The sequence below is a fragment of the Bemisia tabaci genome, chromosome 6 (assembly GCF_918797505.1).
Source record: "Bemisia tabaci chromosome 6, PGI_BMITA_v3".
NCBI lineage: Eukaryota > Metazoa > Arthropoda > Insecta > Hemiptera > Aleyrodidae > Bemisia > Bemisia tabaci.
The window spans coordinates 7,129,373-7,155,457 of record NC_092798.1 but is presented as its reverse complement, the minus strand read 5'-3'; the positions used below and the strand labels follow the sequence as shown (position 1 = coordinate 7,155,457).

Genomic DNA, 26,085 nt, shown 5'->3' with positions numbered 1-26,085 from the left:
ATCCTTTTCCATATGTTTAAATGGCATAACAATCGATATATCGCAATTCACGCCACGCCACTGCGGCGCGGCAACGTGGCACTATCACTCCTCTCTAATTAGTCATTCGCAAGTTTATCCATCAACGGTATGCAGTCAAGACCCTTCGCCCCCCCCCCTTTCCTCCCGCCCTCGGTTCCGCCCGTTCGTAATGCTCTCTGGTCCCGAGGGACGAAGCGGGTGCGCCTGGCTGGGAAAGTCAAAAGCCCAATCGCGGAATGAACATGTCGTGCAAAACCGGAGCCTTTCCTCCGCGTCTGAAAAAATACGGGTTGAACGTTGAAAGAATGCGAAGCATCGTGCCAAGGTAAAACGCCGTATGAACCTTTAGGCGTTGCCAAGCTTTCTTTGATAAAACACGAATTTCCCGGTGAACTTATGAATATCCATTCTTCCGATTTCTCAGATAATTTTGTTCGCCATTTCACCATAAGTTCCTGAAAACTCCAAGGGAAAATGTTCATAACTTTTCTAAAAAATAGACATTTTATCGAAGGGCATTCGGCAACTTTCGAATGTTCACACGGCGTTCTTCCTTAGCCCGATAATGATGGTGACCGGAATTGTCTGTCTTTTCACTCTGAGGTTTTATTTTTGAAGGTGGCCAACGCCCATTAGCCTCTATATAAGTATTCAAGGAATGAAAAAATTGATGTTCATTTCGTAATTTCGGAGAAAAATCTAGTTTTTCCAAGAGAATCTGGAAAGAAAGTAGAATGAGCTCCAGGTTTTGTTTGAAACTTTCTCTCGAAAACTAGTAAAACTTTAGGATATGAAAATGTTTTGGATCCGTGACACGATGCTTCAAGAGAATTTTTGCGATCGAAAACGATTTAAATTTACAAACCGGCAACTAGATTCATACATAATATGCGTTTTCCTAAAATTCGCGATCGATTAATGCGACTTTCAAAGCCATCGAGCAACTTCACTTCCTGTGCGCCACTGCTAACATGTAGGAGCGGTGAACGCGAATGGAAAACGCGAGCGCCTCAAAACTCCTTCAAATCGGCGTGTAGGCCAGATCACCACGTGGGAGCTGTATTAGTTGCTCGCGTCGCTTGCCCAGTGTCAAATGGCGCCTCTTGAAGGCGCACCCTCAAAGTTTTACGACGACTCGCTTGCCGCAAACCTGATCGAAAACCGATCCGATCGCCAGTGAAAATCGGTTTTACCTGTCTCTTTTTCTGGTTTTCAAAACGTTTACGTCTACTTTATTCCTTTTGCAATGAGGTTTTGTCTGAAGTAATCTTTTAGAATATACTCTTCGCGAGGCGAAGAAAAATTGTAAGGAAATCGAGTTAAATTGTTCTTTAAAAATGTCATCAAATATTTTTTGTGTTCTATCACGTCATTATACCAACCCCGGTTTTTATATTTCCTATTTTTTCACTTTCTTTTTGTTTCGACCATTAATAGACGGAGTTTTCTGTCGAAAAGAAAATTGAAGTGCGGTGGCACGGGAGGAATAAGCACATTTTTACTTGACAGTGTTTAGTTATCACTGGACACATGGAAAAACATGATTTTTGGAGCCTAACAAAGTTTTTCTCCGATAGATGCCGACCGAACACTTCATTATTTTTCCTTGTAATTATCTCAGAGTTGCCACAGTCAGAGAAACCCGGGAAATGCTAGGGAATTTTAAAAAGTCAGGGAAAACCGGGAAATGTCATGGAAAATGACGAAAAGTCAGGGAAAATTTGTCTAATCACCTTCATTTGCTTTCTAGAATGGGTTTGAGGTTTCGAACAACAAATTTCGCCTGAAAACTATTTTCAATTGGACGTAATTCTGCCAAACGGAGCTATGTGCATTAAAACATGAGCCCTGAGACCCATTAGCATGTATGCATAACAGATCTCACGTCATAATGCACATAGTTCCGTTTGATAGAAAGACATCCAATTATGCCTTCTGAACCATCCGTTACATCTTCAATTGTCAGGGAATTTCACCATAATGTGTCAGGGAAATCAGGGAAATGTCAGGGAATTTCAATTTCTAAATTCTGTGGCAACCTTGTTATCTATTTCAAAAAATATCGTGCATTGTTTTAAATTCGCGCAAGCTCGTAAAACCGTCCTCTGCTTTTTCTTTTTCCCCCCCGACAATTATTCTTCTTGTGGTCCAAAAAACATGTCGTTTTGTCGGTTCCAGAAGAAAATCATATTCACAAAATGCTCCCTTTAAAAATGTCTCTAGAAATCATCACTTTCTGTGTCGTTTGGCAACTCCGCGTCCGATTGAATCTCGTCAATCCGGCGACGAAGTTAAGGGCAGCGACGGGGTAGGAGGGTGATAATGAGCGTTTCGCGTGCTGCGCTCGTTGCACGGTACCCAGGGGTGGGGGAGGGGGGTCTAAATCTGCTCGAATGCTCGCGGACCCGTATTGCCGTGTTGAGGAAGAACGCCGTATGATCATTCGAATGTCGACAAATTTCCCTGGATTGATTGTTCAATTTCCAGGGGAGTTATGTATGTACGTTTTTCCTCGGAATTTTCCGATGCTTTTGATCGAATTGCGAACAAAATTTTATGAAAAATTGGAAACGGAAATGTTTAACAAGTTTCCTTGAAGATTCGAATTTTATCATAGTAAATTTGGCAACGTCTGAAGGCGCATACGGCATTGTTCCGTAGCACAGCCAAGTACTCCGAACTGGTAAGCAACAGTCAGACTGCAAGAGCGTGCGAGAGACGCTAGCTGTCACTCCTGAGTCACGCTCTCTAGAAGAAGACGAAGAAGAAGAAGAAGATGAAGGGGGGGGGGGGGGTTCTTCTTGACCTCCGACCAGACTGCCCGGTGCAGTGGCGTGGCGTGAATTGCGATATATCGATTGTTATGCCATTTAAACCTATGGAAAAAGATCGATAAATAGGGTGTTCGCAGCGAACACCTTAATAATCGATCCTTTACCATAGGTTTAAAATACATAACAATCGATTTATCGCAATTGACGCCACGCCACTGCTCGGGATTGTACGTTCCAAGCAAAACTGAATGCTTTCGTAGTAGGTTCGAACCGAATTTCACAGTATGGAACCAGTTTTTCGGCTTATTGTAATGAAAGCACCTACCTCCAGTGAGAATCGGAGGTTCTGAGCAGTGGCGAGGCATGAATGATCGTTTATCGATATTTCCCCATCTGGAGCTATGGTAAAGAATCGATTCTTAAGTTGTTCGTTGCGGACACCCTGTTCATCGATCCTTTTCCGTAGGTTTAAATGATAGATTAATCCATGTATCCCAAACTATGCCTTGCTCCTGAATTCAAGGGCACATAATATTTTGTTTCTGAAACGAGCCATTAACGATCGCTTCAGTCAATGAAAAACGCATGTATCAGATTGCTGCGATGTGAGTCTCCGCTCATGTTCAATTTTTTCAAAGGGGAACCACCGAATGGACGATTTCGATTATTGACTTTTTATGCGGATTTTTATCACTCATTCCACGCCCAAGAACTTCTCTTTGCAGAAATGAATTTGTATCAGTTTTCCCTGAAAGAAATGAAACAAAATCTTCTGAACTTCGTGGCAACCCTCGGTCTAACGATTCGGTATTTCTGCTTGTCTTAACGAAAACACCAAAAAAACTTAGGAAATTTTTATAATGTCTTAGATTAATCTTCGTGTTCTAATTTTCATATGGTTTTTACTGGCTCTCCAACAATGATTGATTTCTTTGTTTGTTTCAGGCGAGCGCACCTGCGGAATTGTTTAGAAAAACTTAAGGAAATGGTACCTCTGGGCCATGAAGCCTCGAGGCATACCACGTTAGGACTTTTAACTAAGGCGAAAAGATTTATTAAAGTAAGTATCATCGTGAATAATGGGTCTAATCAAAAAGTATTATTTTGAAAATTCATCCTGAGCTCTGACGTGACCAAGTGGAGCATTAACCTGCTTTTCCTGGAAGTCATCAGATCACTAAAATTGAAAGTTGCAGCAGTTAGAGAACTATGTATGATGCTGTCCCTCCACAAGATCACTTTTTACACATCTTTTCCACAGTTTTAATTTCTATTAATCAAAATATGGTAATTATTTAAATTTAACCAGTTCATGAAAATATTAATATGTGAAATCAAGGATAACTTGATGAAGGTTTTAGATGATCAAGATGATAATTTTATTTATAACCGTGGTTACTCTTTACTTAGAATAATAAATATTATTATCATGAAGAAAAATATAAGCGTCGTAATTGAATGAAAGATATTAATAAAAAGAAGAGACATTTTGTTTCTAATACTAGATGACGAATCGTCAGAAATCATCATGGTCAGATTTTATAGACAGTCTTGTTTGGTGAGATTTCCTTGGGTCAACAAATTAACCTTTTGTTCTTAATTTTTTCAGAACTTAGAAAGTCAAGATCGAAAGCATTCGATCCATAAAGAGCACCTGAATCGTGAGCAAAGATACCTGCGGCGGCGCCTGGAGCAGCTGGGCGCTTCCCTCAACACCACTAAGCGCCGTTCTGTCTCAGAATGTTCTGTTTCGTCCACTCTGTCTTGTACAAATTCCTCTCAATCTTCCTCTTCCGCATCTCCTTCATCCATCTCAGAATCAGGTACGTACCTCCATCCCTTTTCATTGGAGATCATGTTTCAAGATATCAGTTTTGAAGAATAAAATCTTACCAAAAAATTCCATTTTATCTGACATCTTAGACTTTTAAGCGCAAGGATACCTACTCTTCAAATCCTTTTGATTTTTAACCTCAATTGGATCAGAGGAAACTATACTGGGGCTGTTCTGAGAATGAAAAAAAAAAAAAAAAAAAATTTGAGAGAAAGCTACAAACGAGGGACCCGGAGAACAAGGTACGTAAGTGCAGTTTTTGCTATTCCAAGCAGTACGTTTGAAGATTTGAAATTACATAGATTCCTACGGCGGAAAGAAAGTTCAAACTGACTCTTTGATGCTCAAAAATTTGAATTTGGGAGCAAATTTTTTACAGTATGTGCATTAAGACTAGTTTTACTTGGAATCATTAATATCTTAATTTTTTCAAAAACTGTACTTATACGCCTTGTCTTCCTAGCCCCTCTATTAGATCTCCTACACATGAGCGCCTTTATTGTTAAGATTGCTTCGAGTCATAACTAGCTCTTGCTCCAGTTTAGAATCATACCCAAAACAAAAGCAAAACTCAAAAATGGAACTTCTGTAATTGAAAATCTGCAAAAATGTAAATACGACGGGTTTGTCCTGGATCCCCTGAAGTACTAATTTTTGCAGTCCCTGGAGAATTTAAATGAAATAAAACTCTTTTAACTAAGTTTACATGCTGAGTGAATGGAATGGAACCTAAGAGCTAGGATAAAAGAGGAAACAGCCTCATTTGTTTTTATCATTGTTTTGTATGAAGAATCGCCTCTTTGAAAAATATATACTTTTGACCATTTAGGTAATCCCTTTGTGCATGTAGTCTAGTCTGTAGTGTGATGATCGATCCTTTTTTATCAAACAAATATTTTGTGATAGAATGTTTTTCTGTTCAACTTCCTTTTACAAGAGAGTTGGGTTCCGCATTGTTTTGTTTCACCTAATTTGTTCTGTTTTGTTATTTTTTGTTTTGTCTTTCAAACTTGGCCGTTATAAACACACACGAAAATACGTTAATTTGCTTACAGATGAAGTGGATCATATTCTAACGCCAGGTTTGTTTACAGATGAAGTTGATGTCATCGGGTACACTAGTAACCAGAGTGATACCGACGACCATAGCAGCATTCAATCTACGTCAAGTGACAGCGGCGTTGCAATTTCCACCTCTCGCCTCACGCTGTCCGAGATGGAAGTCATCTAGGTATTGAATATTTACAATTTGTACAAAGAAAACAAAAGAGAAAAACAAAATGAATGAAATAAAAGAATGGATGTGTACATTAAGTGATTCTAGTCAAAAAAAACGGGGGAAAAACTGTAGAGTACTTTGTATCTTTTTCTTTTTTTTCGGTCCGATAGAATTTCTTAAAATCCTTAGTTCTCTTCTGCTGATTGCACGTTTTCTTTCGGAACTAACTTATCTCAAATCAAAAATTCCTTTACAGTACTGTTTTCCGCCTTATTTCGCTTTTCTGTTTCCATTTTACTTTTATTTAATCCATTTTTACTTTGCGACTTGAAAAACTGTTGACTTCACACTCATCTCATTTGTGTGGATGGCCGTTAACCACGCAACTGTTTCAAGTACTTGGTGGACTGATTTGATGATTTGTAGGCTTTCTGCAGATTTTATTTCCAATTTTATGTATTATAGGCTTAGGAATAAATGTGATACAGTTTCCCTACTTCTTTCTTATTTATTTTTCTTTTTTTTTTTTAATTTTAAATTTTCTATCTAATTAATTTTAAAAAAAGAAAATACATCTATTATATTGTGACATTTTTGTATTGCTGAAACACTATGTATTACAAATAATAAACTTTTTCAGTAATAATATCTCTCGAGTTCAGTATTTTATTTAAATCGCATGACAATACTCATGCTGGCCTGGTTTTTTTCTTCTTTTTTCGCTTTTCTTACATCTTTGAACGGCGACAGGATTAAAATTGAAGTATGACAATGTATTGAAAAAAAGTGGCTAGTTAACAGATTTTCCTCTCAGTCTAATTTTAGAATAAGAATTTCTGACAATCACTGCTTCTTCAATTTTTTTTTTTTTTTTTTTTTTTTAATTTCTGTCAATTTTTAATAGCTTGAACAGCAGCATAGATTTTGTCGCAATAATAGCATTTTCAACACAATACTTTATTTTCATTCTCCTTATTTCAATCGATCCAACCAAGTTTAACTCGGGCATAAAATCTCTCGCCATTCAAGCCACCTTATCCTTGTGACTTTGATCAGAAACTGTTTAGCCTCTCATGATAATGCTGGCATAAACCTCTCACGACTAATGATTTTTCCCATCTCATTTTCAAAGATTATCCGATCACCAATCAAGAATAATAAGTACAAAAAGAGGAACATTCAGAAACTATTGATAGCTTTTTCAACTATTTATCAACAACCAAAATTTTTCCTTCCTTTTTCTCATCACAGAAAGGCTTTGTTATTTTTCTATGGCCTGTTTCTATTCTTGAGAAATCTGGTCCAACTTTTCTTCTTCTCATCCATACTGACTTTGGTGCAGGAAACATAACTTAGTCTACTGTTTCATATTTCTATTTTTGTTTTGTTTTACCTTCTCTTGTCTTTTTTCGAAAAAAATCCCTCGTTACTTGAACATTGAAAGTACTGGCAAAGTTTAATGATGAGCATTCTTATTGACTTTTACCTATTTTGAGACAAACCATACTCTTACCTCTTGTTTTATTCAACGTAACAAGTAGAAACTTCATTTTTACAGTCTTGCCAATTCCTCATCAACTTTTGATTTAGCCTCTCTAAAGGTTAGATGGGATAATAGTAGCTATTCTGACAATTCCACCTGAATTTATGTTCTAAGTTTTCAACAAGCTGATACAAATTTTAAGTACCGTATCTATAGAATCTTGAAAAAAGGTTTTCTTTAGAATAGTGTTCTGAAGAAAAATTAAGGTGAAGATGGACCTGTTATTTACGCTGAATAATTTCTGTGTCAATGTTTTTTTCGTTTTTTCTGGAGCGTAAGGTTGTTTCATGAGAAACTTTGCTCCGAGAACGAAGAAGTTTTTTATTTCTACCATTTTGATAATTGGCAAAGCAGCGTAACAGGTAAATCACCCATATTGTTTTCCCTCTAGCGAAGGCTCTATTTTGTGTCAAGTAAAACGTGTGTCATCAGGAGCACTTGAGTGCTCTTTTTAGGTTCTTTAGAAGAAATTTGATGCACGTCAAATTGAGTTTCCTAAAAAGTCAAAATACCACCCCAATTCCAGTCAATTGAGTCAAATATGCCACCAGTGCAGAACCAAGAAACATCTTTTTTATTCTGCTTTCAAAATTTCAAATTTTGACGGTCCGTCATGCTTCAGATAATTTAAGTGCAGTACTGATCTACAGTATTGGATGTTCTGCCCAAGTACCACCAGTCATCACTTGATATGCCATAGGAAGTGGCAGGTGAGGGCGAAGTCAGCGACTAACTGCGGGTATCGTTTAAGGGTTGAAACGCAAGTACTTTGGTTTATTCAATCAACCTGATTTCACCGAAGTCAGTAAATCCTTAAACAATAGATTGAGCTGCTCTGTTGACTCCACCCGAGTGAAAAAGATGGAGTTACGTTCAAATTTGTAGGATAAAGTATTTTATTATAATTTATCTGAACTGATTACATGAGAGCAAGAAGGGACCGCAAAGACAGGTTGTTTTTGGAACGTACCTTCGAAATATTAACGGGATCATTCCCAGGAAAAGAAACGGTAGTGCGTGAAAAAATTGAGTTATTGGTGCTACTGCCTCGATGAATGATTTGCAAGATTTTTGGCAAAACAAATGCTGAAAAGTGTGAATAATTCCTAGAAATATCTATCAATAGTTTTAATATACCATTTTGGGAACTCAAAATCAGTGTATCGAAATTCAGTTTCATGCTCTTCGTAGGTGAATAAATGAGTTATACTACTTTGGCGGTAAAACTCTCAAACCACATCTCGTTTGCGGTGTTTTGAAATCTCCACTCCCATTTTATTTTTTTAAAGGAGAACGAATCAACATCATTTCATGAAGTTTCATCAGAATTTTCTTCGCATGAAGATGCAAAGTCGCTAATCGAGACATGCGTTTTGGGAGTTTCACAGTAAACTGCTTCTTTGTTGAATCTAAGTTGACATTAATTTTGCCATGCTAAGGAAAAATGCTGTATGAATATCCGAAAGTTGTGAAATTTCTTCCAATTGAATGTTTATATTTGAGGAGTGTTATGAATATTTTCTCTTGAAATTTTCTGAAAATTTTGAGCTGACTGCGAATAAAACTCTCGGAAAAATTTGAAGGAAAGTGTTCACATACTTCCCTGATATTCTTATTTTATTGGAGAAAATTTGGTATTGTCTGAAGGCTCTTACGGCATTCTTCCTTAGCATGGTAGAATTGCTCTTCTGAAAAATTCCAGTCCATGCCTTTCTTTTTCTGTGAAGGGTCACAAATGTTCCAATGAATCATAGGGCTTCTTTGCAGGGATCATATTTTTATCCTAATTATCTTATTTTTTTCCTGCTTAACTTGAATATTTATTTGACCATGAGTTTTTGGCGTTGTGCTGATGATAATTTTATTGACAGGTGCTTGTGACTGGAAAGCGGAGGATCTGGCCCCAAGTTACTTATCAGCGAGACCCAACATGTATGCTGATCTAGTCACCAGCCTGCACCTCTGTACATATATATATATATTTATAAATATATTTGTATTCGACCAGTTCTCCCCTTCCTACACACCCTGTCCCAAACGAAATCCCACTGAATGGACCTCGATTCTTTGAGGGGAGGAATTATAATTGGAAACTCATTGATCCGTTCTCATTATCAATTTGATGATCAGTATTCAACAACTGAAAAAATTACCTAACCGTAGCCCAGTGGCCAAATCACAAAGTGGGCCACGATTTAATCTATTTATTTATTTTTTTTTCTTCACCGTACCCTCTTTATCGATCTTGCTTTTGTGATAAGTAAAAATGTTCGCTGCTACTTAAAATTGGAAAGAGAATGTTATGTTTATTTATTTAAATTTATAATTTATTTATTTATTTATTTTATTATTTTGTTTCTTTCATAAATAATCTGTTATTGCTTTTTTATGTATTGTCGTTTGTTTTCTTTTTTTTTTATAATTTTTTTTTCAAGGTAAGGAAAATTATGAATTGTTCTAATGGAAAATTTTATTGTGACCCAACCAAAATTGTGAGAAGTTGAGAAACCGTGTGGACATTCTACCTCTGTATTACCTATCATGATAGTTATTTTTTGAAATTTTAAATACGTCTTTATCTGTTGTATAGTAAGAGCACAAATTTTATGTTCCATGCCTCTGACAAAATCTTACTCTAATTTTGTAGAAGTAATGTATTATTTTAGAATTTTTGCCCCTGTTCTAAATTCAAGATTATCAGAGTTTTATTAATTTCGGTATGAGACTGTATGTAGATAAGTAAAGGTTTTCACGTTTGAGAATACCGTTTATCACCGTTCCTGTAAGTTTCCCTCTAAAGCAGAGAACTTGGAGGAAAAGTGACGTGTAAAATTTATTTCTTCTTCTTTTTTTTCTCTTTTTTTTGACTTGAAAATTTTATTAAAGATTTTTATAGAAAACTAATCAATTGGTTGTTGATAAAGTTATTCATCGCTTTTTTGATAGAAATTCCTCTAATGATGAACACTGGTAATATTAGGATTTTTTAAAAACTGATTGATAAATCTCAGCATTTTTTATAGTGGTTAATGGTCTATTTTTAAAAATTAACCAGCGACCCCCACGATCCTCTGTACAAGGGGTACAATATTTTGTTGACTGAAAGAGGAAAACAATGCTGAGAAATTTACCTCAGCCAGAACGATGTTAAGCCCTTCAACCACACTACATTATCATTTTGGAAGGAATTCTAAATTTTTTTCTTATGTGATCAGTTTTAGTCCTTCATTCCTAAGTAATAAAATCAGTTGATTAGTTTCCAAGAGTACATGTATAATAAATTATTTATTAAACCTTTGATGTTGGTTAAATAATGCAAAATATTACTTATAAACTTTTATGATCAAATTTTATTTATTTTATGTTATCACATTATAAGATTGATTTGATACTATTAGGTAGTAAGAAGTTTTTATCTAAATTTAAGTTGATGATAGTCATCTGAGTTATGAAAATTGTACAGTATATCCAAAGATTTATAAGCAGTATGAACTGTCACATCGATATCGAGCCTAGCGATGAAGCGTGAGGGAACGAGATGCCTCTAAAAACATCTATAATGCCAGAATTATAATTTTTTTTTCCTCCCTTTTCGAGTGTTGAATACTGATCCTCAACGATAGTTTCATAATTGTTCTTCATTCATCTCGAGATGAAGTTTTTGGCGGTGGTTTGACAAATTTATTCGAAATTCAATTGGTTTTGGAAACTTATCGGTCGTGTAAGACAGATCTCTGACAGACAAAAATCTGTTTCCCCCAAGTCTCTGCATGACAGATGGAAATTCAAAAGAAAATGGAAGGGATATACCATCGTAAAGAAAGGTGTATTGTATGTGAGCTCAACAATGCACTTCAAGATTCAAGAAGGATGGAAGTAAGTTTGTCAAACTATTGGACGAATCAGCAAGAAGCGAAGACAGAAGCGAGCGTTTGTACAATGAATATTATTTTTGCTTGCGTTTCCTAACCATTTTTACATTGTCAGTAATTCCTTCTCCATACTTTCCTGCAAAATGATACCTGTCAATTGAAGCCAATTAGTACGAATACTTCAAATGTTACGCTGATTGTGGCCGCCAAACGCAAAATATCAAAACCATTAAAACCATAGTTTTTTTTCTAATCTGTCCTGTTCACGAAAGAATGAACTTCATTTCTCAATTTGGTAGTTCCAAATTTTCAGTGCAAAGATTATTAATAATATCAATAAGAATGTCATAGATATTTATTGAAAATTTGCAAGTTAACAGTTCTTAGTAACTCAAAATGGTCACTTTGTATTGACAAAAATTGTGCCCTTTTATGATGTTAATTTATATTCCTCTCAGTGTAATTGTGTTGTATCAAAGTCTCTTTTATGTCCTGTATTTTTCCACACATATTTTTTTGTAGACCTAAGGGTCCCCTTTGCATCACACTAAGAACTGTTAACCGGCTTATTTTTCTGAATGCCCCTGTAAAAATTTATCGGAGGGAAATTAGAACTTCTGAGGCGTGAGAAAAATAGCTCTGTTATAATTTAACACTCTTGTAGTGACTCCATTCATCTTACTCCTGTCAAGATCCTGTCAATTAAATTATTTTAATCGGAGCGTACGTCGATTCGAAAAGTTGCTGATCGGACTGCATCTGGAGCTTCTTTAGGAAACTTGAAGTATTCTTTTCTCCCTCTGTAAAATTTAACTTCACTAAATGTTCTACAAAGTTAGTTACAGTCTGCTCGCTTTGCGACAGTTTAAACCGTATTATTTTCTCTTCTTAATAACCAGCCCATGGAAGTAAAGCGCAATACATTGCACTTGTTTTAGTCAAATTTACCTCTTTGCCTTTCTTGTCAAGTGGTCCAGTCCAATCAAAACGATCACAACTTTTCGCCAGGCTGTAATAAAAGCAAATACATTCAATGAGATGATAGTTTGTAATTAGGAGAATTCATCTCGTTTGATGAATATTTAACTGAAATCTCTGAGGAGCTTTTTCAACATTCTGTCGTTTGAATCAATTATTAATTGTTGTTCTGTTTTTTTTTTTTTTTTTTTTTTTTTCTTTTTACCACTTCAAATACCACACAAGTGGTAATCCTTGCGCTTCCAGTTACAGCCCCTCCCCCCTCCGTCCCTACCATGTACCAGCCCAAGGCAACTGTTGTGTGAGACCGTCAAACTCGGGTCGCCTAGCCAGGAATCGAACCTGGGACCTCCTGATTGTAGAGCCAGTGCACCCACTACACCACAAGAGGCCGACCCGAAAAAATTGAACCTGAAAAAAAAAAATTGTTAAAAAAATGTCAATTGTTTAAAAATTGAACCTGAGATAATTTGTGGAATGACTCAGAAATTGAGTTAGAATTAATTTTAACAAATGCCGGGTGGTGATTATTTCAACTAAATACCTAATCTGTTAATCACAATATTATTATTATTTGTTCCAAGTCTTTCGGCATAAAGTAAGTGACTCGTATTGGACTGGGCCTTGACACCATAGCTAATTAACGCTAGAGTATGCGCTGATTTACTTGTGATGATTCTTTCCGTAGTGCTAAGCCATATGGAGAAGAAATTGTTGTGGAAAAAAATGAATGAAACTAACAAAAGACATCGGGTGACCACCCGATCGAAATATCAATAAACTTTCTGTGTTAAAACTAGAAAACCAAAAAAAAAAAATTAAAAATTTAAAAATAACCCAAAAAAAACTTAAAGTGTAAAGTAGAAAAAAAAATTAAAAGCTTTAAAATTAAAAAAAAAAAAAATAAAATAAAATGGATGAAAGAATACATACTGAAGTATGTAGTTTGTATTTATACTTGCTTAGAATCTTAATAAGCTTCTAAATGAGAAAAATGCAAAAAAAAAAAAAAATAATTAAATAAATAAAATAAAATAAACCAGAAAAAAATATAAACAAAATAGCAGAAGTAAACGTAAAAACCAAAAATTTAGGATACAGAAAAGAAATATTATGTGAAAATAATTTTATTGTCTAATGACGATCCTGAATGATATAAGGAGATGAAAATAGTGTAAAGCAATTTAAAAAATTGACACATGTTGATCTATTCGTTTATAGATTTGAATGTATTTATTGACTAAACCAGTCTGTTATCAAGATGTAAGAAACGATATTGGTCATTTACACTGTAAATAAAAAGATGCAAGTATGCGTTGATGAATGCGTACAAGCGAAGTCGTATGTGTACATATAAATGAATCTATATTTATTGAAATTTCTCCATGTATTATAATGATATATGTACATGTGTGTTTATGGATGAACTCTCACATTCATATTTACATATTTATAAACCTTTGAACATTGTCTATATATTTCTTTTTTTTTTTTTTAATTTTTTTCGTATTCCATCGGCTCAGAATAGCTGAGCCGTCTTGTGTAAAATTTGTTTGATAAAAGTTTCTGTATAAATTATCGATGTGTGTACATGAAGTCCATTGATACATGCACGAAGGAATGCACTCATGTATTAGTCTGCATGCAAGGATGTATGTATTTATGAAGTTTTTCCCTGTCAACTCCTCCAAATTTCCATCATTCAATGTTCTTAGTCTGTTTTGTGAGAAATCTGTTGTACCGCCTGTTGCCAAATTAAACTTTCTTGATTTGTGTAAGTAGCTTAGGAGGTTATTGATCCAGTGTGGCAAGTTAAAAGCTCCAAATTCAGATAGTATCAATGGAAATTCATCCTTGTATTCTTTTATTCTCACAGCTGCGACCGATTATTGAAATTTTGCCCATGGATAGGATGTGATGAGATAAAGCTGAAATTTGTGATGGATTAGTCGGTTGCCTCACTTTCCTTTTCTTTTATCGGGTGGGATAATGGATCGGTTCTCAATCACTAAAGCAGGTCTGATAGCTTGTTGATTATCCAACTTGATAAGGAGGAAACAGACAAATTGGATGGGGTAACCAATCAGTCAACTAACTCTATCTCAGTTGAGTCCTATCAGAGGCGTTCGATCAGGAAAGACAAAATTTCAATAACGATCATGTTACTATCGAACATGCACAAGATGATAACAAAGTGATGTAAATGATAGATCAGGAGTTGAATAATAAGAGTTTGGCCGCCACTAAATTATTTTGATCAGTTTTAAGTTGTTCGTAAGAGATGCTGTTATGGGTTTATTGATCACATGAGCATTATCCAGCATCGTAACATTCTTCCTTGGCCGCTCTTTACACTTAATTGATCATCTAAAACACATCGGTCGATGATAAATACGTCCAAGTGCAGTCCTCTTAGCTCTAAACAGCAGATCTTGGTACTTGTAATCGACCTCAAATTATCTCAAGCTTTATAAAAAACGGAGGCTGCAACGTATTCTTTAATCCTCCAACCATGGCAGAATATATTGGTTCCTGAAGTTGAACCAAAATGGATCGGATCAGCATGATTTTCTTAGAAATTTAAGATCTGTTTTGTTAGTAGAATGCTAATGATGAAAGAAATGTACAACATAGTTTAATCAAGAGCCTGGAAATCAATATAAGCTGGTAAATCTTTTTCACGTAGCCAAATTTTTGGAACTGTTGGTGACAACAGTAACATCATGGTTTTAATTTTTTTTAAATTCATTTCTTCGTAAAGCTAGTGAAGAATCCTTGGATGTTATGTGCTCTTTTTCAAAATTTTAGCCTCATTTATAAACTTATCAATTTTTTGTTCAATGTTACGTACCTAAATTTTACAACCTAGCCTTATCTTTCATCCAATGTAATTTGAATTGCTGTTTGTTCTCGGCACTTTGAACCCATTTGAGACCTCTCTTAATGCTTAAGTAAACTGATTAGCAGAGACACATGAACGCAGTGCTGTCGCAAGCCTTCATGGAGGCTACTTGACATCACGAAACAGGCTCATTTCATTGCAAGACCTAACTTGCAAACCTGCAAGTCAATTAGCGCAAGGTGAAATATTACTGTCAAATGAAAGAGTTGTAACAAAACCTATTGTGAAAAATTTAGTTCTCTTAGAGTACCTACCTACTTTCTGTCCATGTAACAATGTTCAAAAAAAAAAAACGAAAAGAAAAAGAAAAAAAAAATAGATTTATAACAATTTCAACTGCTTTGTTTATTCTTTTTTCCTACTCCTCCATTCACGATAATTTTTTACTTCATAAACAGATTATTTTCATTGAGAATAGACTTCGCTGTATTTAATTGTGGACTACATCTCAAACTTGCTCAAAGCTAAATTGAATCATATTACCCTTTAAATTTCTTTCATTAAATTTGCCTGGGCACACAAAACAGACTTCCTACTTAGTGCATTTTTCTAAAGTTGAAAAGAATAAGAAAACAAACAAAACAAAACAAACGTACCGTACATACAGAAGTTGACCAGCAAAAAATATTTATTTGACTTTAGATCATTTGAACAAGTAATCAGGATTTTCACACATTAAGTCTAGAAGGATTATCTATTTCACAAGTTACAAACGCAAGAAGATGCAAAGAAGGCCCAAAGGGAACATGACAATCTGTCAAAGGAAATCTAATCAAGTTCCTTCCACTAATTATCGTGCCAACATCAGTTGTCAACTTGTGCTGACGACTTACTTGCAGTAAAAGCCACACCCTAGAACCTTACATGAGCATACAGCAGTAATTGTAGAGGAGAATGTGCTCCTCTACCAACTATCGAGTGCACTACAGTCATAGACTTATGATCTTGACTGCGCACAAAGCTTGACTACAAGAGGGAGAAACAATATCCCGAGTAGCAGAGATCATGATAATTAGCGATTTTATTGGTTGGTTATTACGATTATATCGGTGGCAATATATCAAGATATGAGTGCATTAAAAATTGCGATTTATGGCGATTAAATCTCTACAGATCGCAATTTTTTGTTCGATAAAATCGCAATAAATTTTCTTTGATAAAATCGCCATTTATCATAATATTAATTTCGATAAAATTGAGGATAATCGCTCAGATGTTGATGATCCTAGCGATTTTATCGCTGATAAAATCGCAATACATCCCGATTTCTCCGTTGAAAAATGCTACTTGGGATAGCTTGGGAGCTGAAACTAGACAGTCATGTGGAACACTGAAACTTGTCATTTGTCGCAGTAAGTGAAATCGACTTAAGTTGAAATTTTGGACAAAATATTTTAAGCATGGAAAGTTGTCGTAAAACTTTGTCCCTAATGATGAGTTTTACAAAGGAATAAAACTTCAAACCTCTTTTCCTCAGTTCAAACTTGATGTGACTTGGCGTATTTAGATTAAATATGGTCCAAATGAAAGTAGTGCACTGTATATATTGCAGGCAAATATTCAGAAAGTGTATCAAATACCTAGGCAGACAGTCAAAGAGGCTGTCCCATTTTCCATAGGAAATGGCCACAAGAGATTTTCCATCCATACTTTCAGGAATTATAACAGATCATTGGAGAGGCCTAAATCCGGTGACCTTTTCCGTCTAGCCCTCCAAGGAGGGTGGGGGGAGGGGGTCAAAGGTCAAACGCACAGACCGCCATGACTTCTGATCGAAGCAACGGATCAAATTTATCTTGGGCTCAAATGAAAGCTCTTAACGAGACCTTTCATTTGATGTACATTAAAGTCTGTTTTGGGTAATTTTTTAATGTGAAAAAAATTATTGTTTGATTTTTCAAGCCCAAAAAATTCAGTTTTTCGGGTTTTTCTATGAAAGGGAACGCATGAATCGTTACAAAAACCAATTTAAATGAAAGCCCTTGATTCAAGCTTTAAAACGAGCTATCGTTGAACCTAGGGAAATGAATGGTTCAAAAGTTATGACCGTTCAAAGTTGGCGTGGCGCGCTATTTTCGAAACACGCGGAGTGTATACTCGCGTGCCACCCCTCCCTACCTTTTCCCCTAGTGCCAACTTCAGCTGTTAACGGACACAGAAAGGTCCAAAGCTCCTTCCACCTAAAGAATGACCAATCATTGGTGCAAAATTACTTTCATTTCTAACGAAAAAAGTATATAAAAATATATTAAATGCTAATAAACAACAAGACGCTGGCATACATTATTTTTTCGCCCCCCTCCCACTCCATGATTTAATATTTAATAGCCAAATAGCCAAATAAAGCCTCTCATCATTGCGGTATCTGATTATTCCCATGCAGGTAAATCTTGATGAGACGAGAATAGATCGGAGAGATATTTAGTAGTAAATGCGAGTTTCAAGTGCTCAAGTGCAACTTTTTTCGTTAGAAATGAAAGTAATTTTGCACCATTGATTGGTCATTCTTTAGGTGGAAGGAGCTTTGGACCTTTCTGTATCCGTTAACAGCTGAAGTTGGCACTAGGGGAAAAGGTAGGGAGGGGTGGCACGCGAGTATACACTCCGCGTACTTCGAAAATAGCGCGCCACGCCAACTTTGAACGGTCATAACTTTTGAACCATTCATTTCCCCAGGTTCAACGATAGCTCGTTTTAAAGCTTGAATCAAGGGCTTTCATTTAAATTGGTTTTTGTAACGATTCATGCGTTCCCTTTCATAGAAAAACCCGAAAAACTGAATTTTTTGGGCTTGAAAAATCAAACAATAATTTTTTTCACATTAAAAAATTACCCAAAACAGACTTTAATGTACATCAAATGAAAGGTCTCGTTAAGAGCTTTCATTTGAGCCCAAGATAAATTTGATCCGTTGCTTCGATCAAAAGTCATGGCGGTCTGTGCGTTTGACCTTTGACCCCCTCCCCCCACCCTCCTTGGAGGGCTAGACGAAAAAGGTCACCGGATTTAGGCCTCTCCAATGATCCGTTATGATTCCTGAAAGTTTGGATGGAAAATCTCTTGCGGCCATTTCCTATTGAAAATGGGACAGCCTCTTTTCAGAGTTTACGAGGTAGATTACTCATGTTTTCACAAAGACCTCTTAAAAGTCCAATATTTTCAAAGTAAAAATCAATAAAAGTACAGACTGTTATTGCATTCACTGTTCCAAAATGCTCCTCATAATTCTTCAACCATCCAAATTGTGAAAACCATTTATAAATGTGCACTTAAGGACTAAGACTTATTTGTCATTGCATGCAGCCAACAGTTCTACAGAGAACTCCTTCCCACATGATGAGAGAATAATTTTGTCTACAGATAGCAGGGTAATCAATATTTCAGCCTAAGTAAGAAGATTTGACTATTTGCCTAGGCATTTAACCAAATGCCTGATTTGCTTTTTGCCCATGACTTACATAACGATTATCTTAACCAAGAATTATTGGTTTAATTTGAGTAATAAGGGTGCTGTTGTATCCGATGGACTTGAAAAATAGCCCAGCACTTGCAAAACTACGTAGATGGAGGTTATACATCACCTGTTCCATTGGTGTTAATAAATTCTTCTCCTGAACACTTTTGGTCCTTTTTACGTTAGGGGGAAAGAAATATACTCACCCTTGAAAAAAGAACATAACAATAGACACAGGAAAGTCGGTAGGATATGATATCATTCTTAAAAGCTAATATCACAGCCTAGGAGGTAAACTTTGGCACCTCTTGAAGAATTGGAAAATAAGTTTCATAGATCGCTTCATACACTCTCAAATTCTTCAAGATAGATCGCTCCATATACTTTCAAATTCTTCAAGGTACTGAGAGACCAAGCGTGGATCCGATGTAATCATGAAATTATCCCAATTCCCACAAAGCCCTTGCTTTGTCCAGTTCAAAGATCCAGTCAGTAAAACTTTTTTATCCATGACTGCAAATTTGTTATGCATTGAGAAATCAGAATTCGTCTTGATTTTGACCGGAATGCCTGTGAATAGAAGAGGAAAAATTAAAACATTGACACATTCTCAGTTTTTTTTTTTTTTTTTTTTTTTTTTTTTTTATATCAATGGCTGAGTGCAAAAAAAGCATGCCTCAATTGTAACGTTTAAAAATCTCTGATTATGTTTTACTTTATTCAAAGGCAACTAATCAAAATCTTTCTCTGCAGTAGAATGTGATTATATTAGGATGAGTGATCAAAACTCGCAGAAAGTTTTAGTGGCAACTATTCGTCTGTTTTCCTTCAAAAAATAGACCATGAGCAGAGATTTACAATGTCACAATCTTCAAAATGTGCTCCTTCATGTGAGTGATGATGATATTACTGAAAATACCGAGAAATTTACTTTTTAGCCTTCCTGTTTTTAAAATTAGCATGTGACATTCCTATTTTAAGGGCTTATTGCCCTCAGGGGGTCGAAAAGAACATCATACTAAATAATAACGAAAGCCAGCAACAAATGCTGTGGTTCTTCGAGGGTTGTTACAAATTGGAGATTATGAAAATTGAAACTATTGAATGTAAGTTATGGATCGAAATGAATAAAAATGACAGAAAAGCATTGGATATGACTCACATACCAATGTTAAGTTACCAATGTCAGCATTTCTCTTACAATGGATACCTCTGTTTCTTAAGAGAGGGTTTCTTTTTCTTGAGCTTGACAATTGCAAATGAAAAATGGCATAATCTTTGCCTTCGTAGGAATTTCAGAGTTGTAAATCTTTAAAATATTTCATAAACCCACGGGACCGGAAACAATTTTTCCTCTGATTATTTATTCAAATGGACACTAAAAATAATACATAGGTTTAAAAGCAACGCTCCTTCTTTTTAACAGCCGCAATACTTGAAATTTTGGAGTCCATGAAAAAATGTTTACCTTTAGGAAAACATCAAGCAAGAATAGTTTGATGAGAACACTTGTTCTTGTCAGTAAGTGGCCTTCAGTTACAAAAGTTAGGAACTTTAAATAAGAATGAAAGAATCATACCCATCATTCTCAAGTCAGGAATCCGAGATTTCTCATTGAAAAATTCAGGATCTGTAATGATTCGAACTTCCACCCCGCCTTCAAAAGCAGCCAATATGGCTTTTTCAATAAGATCCATGGTTAAATGAAGAACACAAATGTCTATCGACACAGAAGCGGACTTGATGAAGTCGATTATCTCTCTGAAAAAAGGACAAAATTGCTAACTGGACTACACTTTGCAAGTAGGCACTACAATTTTGGGCTCCTCTGTGAAAAAACTTATGTTCAAAGGGAAACAAATAATAATACATACGTCATTTGGACCGCATTAAACAGAAAGGAACCAAGTCACATCAGCTATTGCGAAATTTAATCGGGCAATTTAATTTTTTACATAAAATTGCAGTTGTACGGATTTTTGTGCGAATTTCTGTGGATTTTCTCCATAATACAAAGTAAATTTCTTGAAATTTTCAAAGGAATCCGCACAAACGTTCACTCGTAAAAAATTGAATTCTCCTGTTAAAGGCAATAGCTGATGTGGCTTGGTTACTTTCTGTTTAACGCGGTCCATTTAGAGGCTGAGCCCGAAATTGTAGTTCTGAGTCCAATTCAAGTTGAGGACACAGGTTAGAATTTTCATCTTTGATGTCCTCTGGAAGTAAAATGGACTTCATTTTGCAATTAGGAACTACAATATCTGACTCATTTATAAAAGCACTTATCTGTATATGGAAACGAGGGGCACATGCGTTGTTTTTAGATTGAGCTAGAAATTGTATTTCTTGGTTGCAAAATGTATTCCAAATTATTACCATAATTAGCACAACTGCATTGGGACATAATTTTGCAATTACGAACTACAATTTCTGGCTCATCCGTAAATACATTTATGTACATAGGGAAAATAATGGTAAATACGGTATTTCTGAACCAAGCTAGAAATTGCAGTTCCTATTTACAAGATGTAGTTCATTTAATGTTTCCTAATTTCTCCCCAGGTCTCATCATCTTACAAAAAACTAAGCTTCTTGTCCAACAGATTGAAATTTTCTGTGAATTTTTTAGAGTATAAAAAAACATCACCGCTCAACATGGGTTCTGTCCTTTGAACCACACCAAGTTTTTTCGATTCCTAGGTGCTAAAGACGTCCAAAAATGCCCATATTAACTTCAGGAAAATTGGCTGGTGCTCAGGACGCCGCCATTTTGAATTTTTCAAAATTGAGAAAACACACGATTAGATTTTAGCAAATATCTTCTCAACGATTCATCCCACAAAAAAAAAAAAACAAAAAAAACTGGCGGAAAGAACATAAAATTTCCTACCGAAATCACCGTATTCTGTTTTTTCTAGCTTAATTTTTTAGTCATAAACTTAACATTTTCTTCCAAAATTAGCTAAAGAAAGGCCTATTTTTGCTGATTTTAGGAGAAACTTTGCTTCATTTCTCCAGCCACGATTATCTGAGAAAAAAACTGTTATGCTCATTGAAAAGAACGTAAAATTTACTTCTAGAAAAACATATGTCAATATGTTCCTAAACTTGATTTAATCCAGTGAAACAGCAGTTTATTAGCTCCGCCCTTAAATTGCGATTTTGTTGATTATCTCCTTTAAAAACAAGAAAAAAGAAGAAAAAACCTAAAAACGTGGCCCAAACTGTGTAACAACGTGGTTAAATAGTGCTGGGCCCACACTATTTGGGAAGGGGGGGGGGGATAAAGCGAAAAACTTCAAAAATTTTCAATCAGAGCCAAAAATTTTGAGCTCTAATGAGGATCAGTGCAAAACTGATGAGGGAGAGTGTTCAGCTCAGGCAGTTTGCACTGGAATATTAAGTTGATGTGGCGTCGAGAAATCTGTAAATTTGTGTCTTTTTATACCTCATCAGTAAATCACACTCATCAGTGAACCCAACTGAAAATCTTGCGAAATCCAAGACGGCATCAAAGCACAAGTTTGAAGTACAAGTTTTGTACTGCAGGACGGTAAGTTTACTGGTACTCATTAAAGCTCAACATTTTTTATTCTGATTGAGAATTTTTTAAATTTTTGGCTTTTGACCTCACTGACGAGTGTGATTTACTGATGAGGTACAAAAAGACCCAAATTTATAGATCTCTCGACGTGACCTCAACTTAATATTCTGATGCAAACTGCCTGAGCTGAACACTCTCTCTCATCAGTTTTGTACTGATCCTTATTAAAGCTCAAAATTTTTGGCTCTGATTGAAAATTTTTGAAGTTTTTCGCTTTATCCCCCCCCCCCCTTCCTAAATAGTGTGGGCCCAGCACTATTTTACCACGTTGTTACACAGTTTGGGCCACGTTTTTGGGTTTTTTCTTCTTTTTTCTTGATTTTAAAGGAGATGATCGACAAAATCACAATTTAAGGGCGGAGCTAATAAACTGCTGTTTCACAGGATTAAATCAAGTTTGGGAACATATTGATACATGTTTCCCAGAAGTAAATTTTACGTTCTTTTCAATGAGCATAACAGTTTTTTTCCCAGATAATCGTGACTGGAGATATGAAGCAAAGTTTCTCCTAAAATCAGCAAAATTAAGCTTTTTTTTAGCTAATTTTGGAAGAAAACGTTAATTTTACGACCAAAAAATTAAGTTAGAAAAAACAGAGGAGGGTGATTTCGGTAGAAAATTTTATGTTCTTTCTGCCGGGTTTTTTTTTTTTTTTTTTTTTTTTTTTTTTTTTTTTTTTTTTTGTGGGATGAACCGTTGAGGAGATATTTGCAAAAATCTAATCGTGGGTTTTTTCAATTTTGAAAAATTCAAAATGGCGGCCTCCTGAGCACCAGCCAATTTTCCTGAAGTTAAAATGCATAGAGAAAAAAAAGAGGTGTTTGCATTTCGGGCATCTTGGAATTTTTTTAATGACGTAGGTCGGTACAGCAACGTTTATCATTGATTTTCTTGGAAATGGTTTGATTTATGGAAAAAAGTCATTCTACAAATAGTGCTTGAAATTATATCATGAGTTGCTTTAAGCAAAAAAATGGGACATTATGGTCCATTTTTCATACTTCGAATTCCGGATTTCGCTGGCCAGGTTGTACCGACCTACGTCATAGGGTAAACAAACCTCAAGATGCAAACACCTCCTTTTTTTCTCTAAGGTCAATATGGGTATTTTTGGACTTCTTTAGCACCTAGGAATCGAAAAAAATTGGTTTGGTTCGAAGGACAAACCAAAACCGGAAATTTGTTGTGCTGAGTATTCTGACAAGGTTTCAAGGTAGAATGGTGTTTAATTTTCTTGAAAAAAGATCAAACATATGAGGAAATTAAGCAACATCTGATTTAGTTTGGCTGATTTCACTTTATGACATCCAAATATAGCTAGGAAGAATTCTAAGTGATTAACTATAATTCTAACAGGACCATAACAGAAGGGGTAGAGACACTTTTGTCGCATCATCAGCTACTGAGCCTATCAATTTAATCTTGGAAATTATCAATTATCTATACCTCCCGTTTAACTGAATGGATTACTCATTTGAAGAAGGGCATAGCCGCCAAATTTTCAGAGATTGACTTTTTGACAGAATACTGTTACTTGAGGGTGGACATCTTACCACCGCAATTAAGAAAGAGGAAAAATAGATGAGAATTAAAAAGCAATACAAACCTTAAGCCATAGGCTGGACAGTATCTGCCAAATTCACATGGCTCACCATATACATGACCGAAACAAGCTGTTCCCTCATTCCGAAAGAATAAAGCCTTGCGTATATTCAAGGTGTCAGTTCCAGCGTCCTGAGGTTTTGGGCAGCTTTTAATTTCCTTCCGAGAAGTTATGCGCCAGATTTTGTAGAGTATTACAAGCGCATTGAAGAGAAAAAACCCTTTCTTGAAATGTGGAGGGCAATATGTGAGAGTCCTCCAGAACCAATCTGCCATTTCTGTGCTGAATGGGTTAAAAACAGAGGTTCACAAATTAACCTTGGAAACAAATTTCATTTTCACTGGATATGAAGTAGAAGAATTTGGGGCCGTCTGTGAATTATGTAACGCTTAGAGGGGTGAGCTGGTGTCTTTGTAGAGGCTACTAGTTTAACACATAGGCGGAGGAAAACATTAAATGAACCAGCACTGAGATTGGCCTCTATCACTGAGCTTTTGATTTCAAAAAGCGATGTACACATATGTTGATATTTGGCATAAAATGTTGGCATTAGCAGTTTTTCTTGTTTTTTCTAGATCTATTGTCAGAGACGCATGGATAAGTTATGATTCTTACTTTTGCAATGGATAAAATGAAGCATACTTTCAGACAGTTAGGTATTGATGTCTCTTTGTGACCAGTGCAGGAATATTTCAATTCGAATTTTAATTAAGTGTTCGAAAATTGCAGGCCACTTCGTCAACTTCTGGCCAAAGTATCACAGGCGCCATGCGACATTTCAAAATATCCATTGCCATTTTATTTTTCTACAGGGAAACTGTTGGTTGAATGTCTGAAAATTTCACTGATTTTTATCGGGAGTACAAACAAAATTCAGTGAAATTTTTGAACAGCTTCGTTGAACAATTTTTCTGTAAAAAATAAAATGGCGGCAGAAATTTTGAAACGTTGCATTGCATTTGTGGTACATTGGTCGGAAGGTGATAACTTGGTGACGTTGCTGAATGTCTGTGCTGTCACTATGAGGCATTACAGATTGTGAGGCATCCCGGCATTCAGAGGAGCGTTGCGAAGTAAAATCTGTACATGTAGCATTTCATGTTATTTCTTATAAAAAGAAATTACCATTGATGTATAATACAATGTAGACCGCGCATTAGGAAATTTCGGCGAGACCAGAGTCCCTTCAGGCGAGATGATAGGCAACCCAGCAAGTGTACCGGCAATATGTACCGAGACAATGGAAATGCCAGTGCCGTTAGCCGTTGCCTGGTACACTTCGTTCCTATATCCGGCTGTATCAACTGAGCTGAAGGCGCGTCCATACCCTGATTTACCCCACTAGCTGTCTTACCTCCCCCGCCTAAAGTCAGGCCTAGTGCGCGGTCCAGATTGTGTTATAAGTCGATGGGAATTACAAATCCATTTGATAATTGTTTCTTGACTACAATTCTGAAAACCACACAAAATATTGCACTGATCCTTCCAAATAAAAGATTGACAGTTCGGCCTGCATATTAAATAATGGAGGATCCTTGGGAAAAGAAGATTCAAAACCCAAATTAGGTAAGTATTTGAACTCTCCTCACCAAATTCTAAATTTAAGCGACTGCTTTCGTAATTTGAAAAGACCCGACAACTAGTGTGATTATTTTTCATGAAGAATCACCTTTCCTTAAATCTGAAAAGGACTTCTAATGCTTTATTTCTTTGATTCAATTACTAAGCGTCGGTTGGAGATAGACCATGAATCAAGAAATCGTGCTGCTATTCGACAAAGCAAATGGTCGATGCGTACTCACTTTGATGATGAGTACTGGCTTGTCCAGTTAAGAATAAATATTGTTGCATGAAGATTAAAAACAATACCAAAAAAAATCCAGAAAGTCACAAAAAGGAGAGGAATAGAAATAGAATTATGTTCACGGTTTCTGCAGGAACCCACGTGCACCGCACATGACCGCACATTGCTTGCAAAATCAAATCAAAATAATACATAAACAATGATAAGAAGTTTCAATTTCAGCCGTATTTACAACATCGAGCGCTAGTATCGTCGTAAACCGCTGTGCGTCCTGTCAGGGACCAGTTCTATAGGACCCTGGACTCCCGTAAGAGTCAATGTAAAAATTCGTGAGCAGGTACTAGTGCTGCATTCTCGCGTAGGATCCTCGCAACTCACTGCTGTTATCAGTTGTTGGACTTCATTAAAATCCGTAGGATCGCGTATAACTGCAAAAAATCGAATTTTTCACCGTATTACTACACGCAGCGGGCTCT

At 35.9% G+C, this 26,085-nt stretch overlaps 2 protein-coding genes across 7 annotated transcripts in view; one reads left to right on the top strand and one right to left on the bottom strand.

Moving 5' to 3' along the window:
• LOC109034175 (max dimerization protein 1) overlaps positions 1-15,479 on the top strand; it is a 279,247-nt gene extending 263,768 nt beyond the window's left edge. For 3 of the 5 annotated variants that reach the window (XM_019047194.2, XM_019047187.2, XM_019047181.2), the window contains exons 4-7: positions 3,741-3,855; positions 4,405-4,618; positions 5,685-5,860; positions 9,263-15,479. In XM_019047194.2, the coding sequence (XP_018902739.1) occupies positions 3,741-3,855; positions 4,405-4,618; positions 5,685-5,860 (505 nt within the window). In that variant the 3' untranslated portion in view covers positions 9,263-15,479. Of the gene's footprint in view, positions 1-3,740; positions 3,856-4,404; positions 4,619-5,684; positions 6,497-9,262 lie in introns of those variants that run through there. The other 2 variants (XM_019047203.2, XM_072301399.1) reach the window with 2 other exon arrangements.
• Positions 15,480-15,753: 274 nt separating this feature from the next.
• Positions 15,754-25,807, bottom strand: LOC109034200 (Mitochondrial cardiolipin hydrolase zuc). Of its 2 annotated transcripts, none has more exons than XM_019047214.2 (4): positions 25,608-25,807; positions 23,809-24,087; positions 20,177-20,358; positions 15,754-19,167 (listed from the first exon to the last, which is right to left on the bottom strand). In XM_019047214.2, the coding sequence occupies exons 2-4, from the start codon at positions 24,078-24,080 to the stop codon at positions 18,959-18,961; spliced, it is 663 nt and encodes a 220-aa protein (XP_018902759.1). In that variant the 5' UTR covers positions 24,081-24,087; positions 25,608-25,807; the 3' UTR covers positions 15,754-18,958. The 2 variants fall into 2 exon arrangements, with proteins under 2 accessions (XP_018902759.1, XP_018902767.1); XM_019047222.2 differs by lacking the exon at positions 25,608-25,807 and adding an exon at positions 25,395-25,597.
• Between the last annotated feature and the right edge of the window lie 278 nt (positions 25,808-26,085).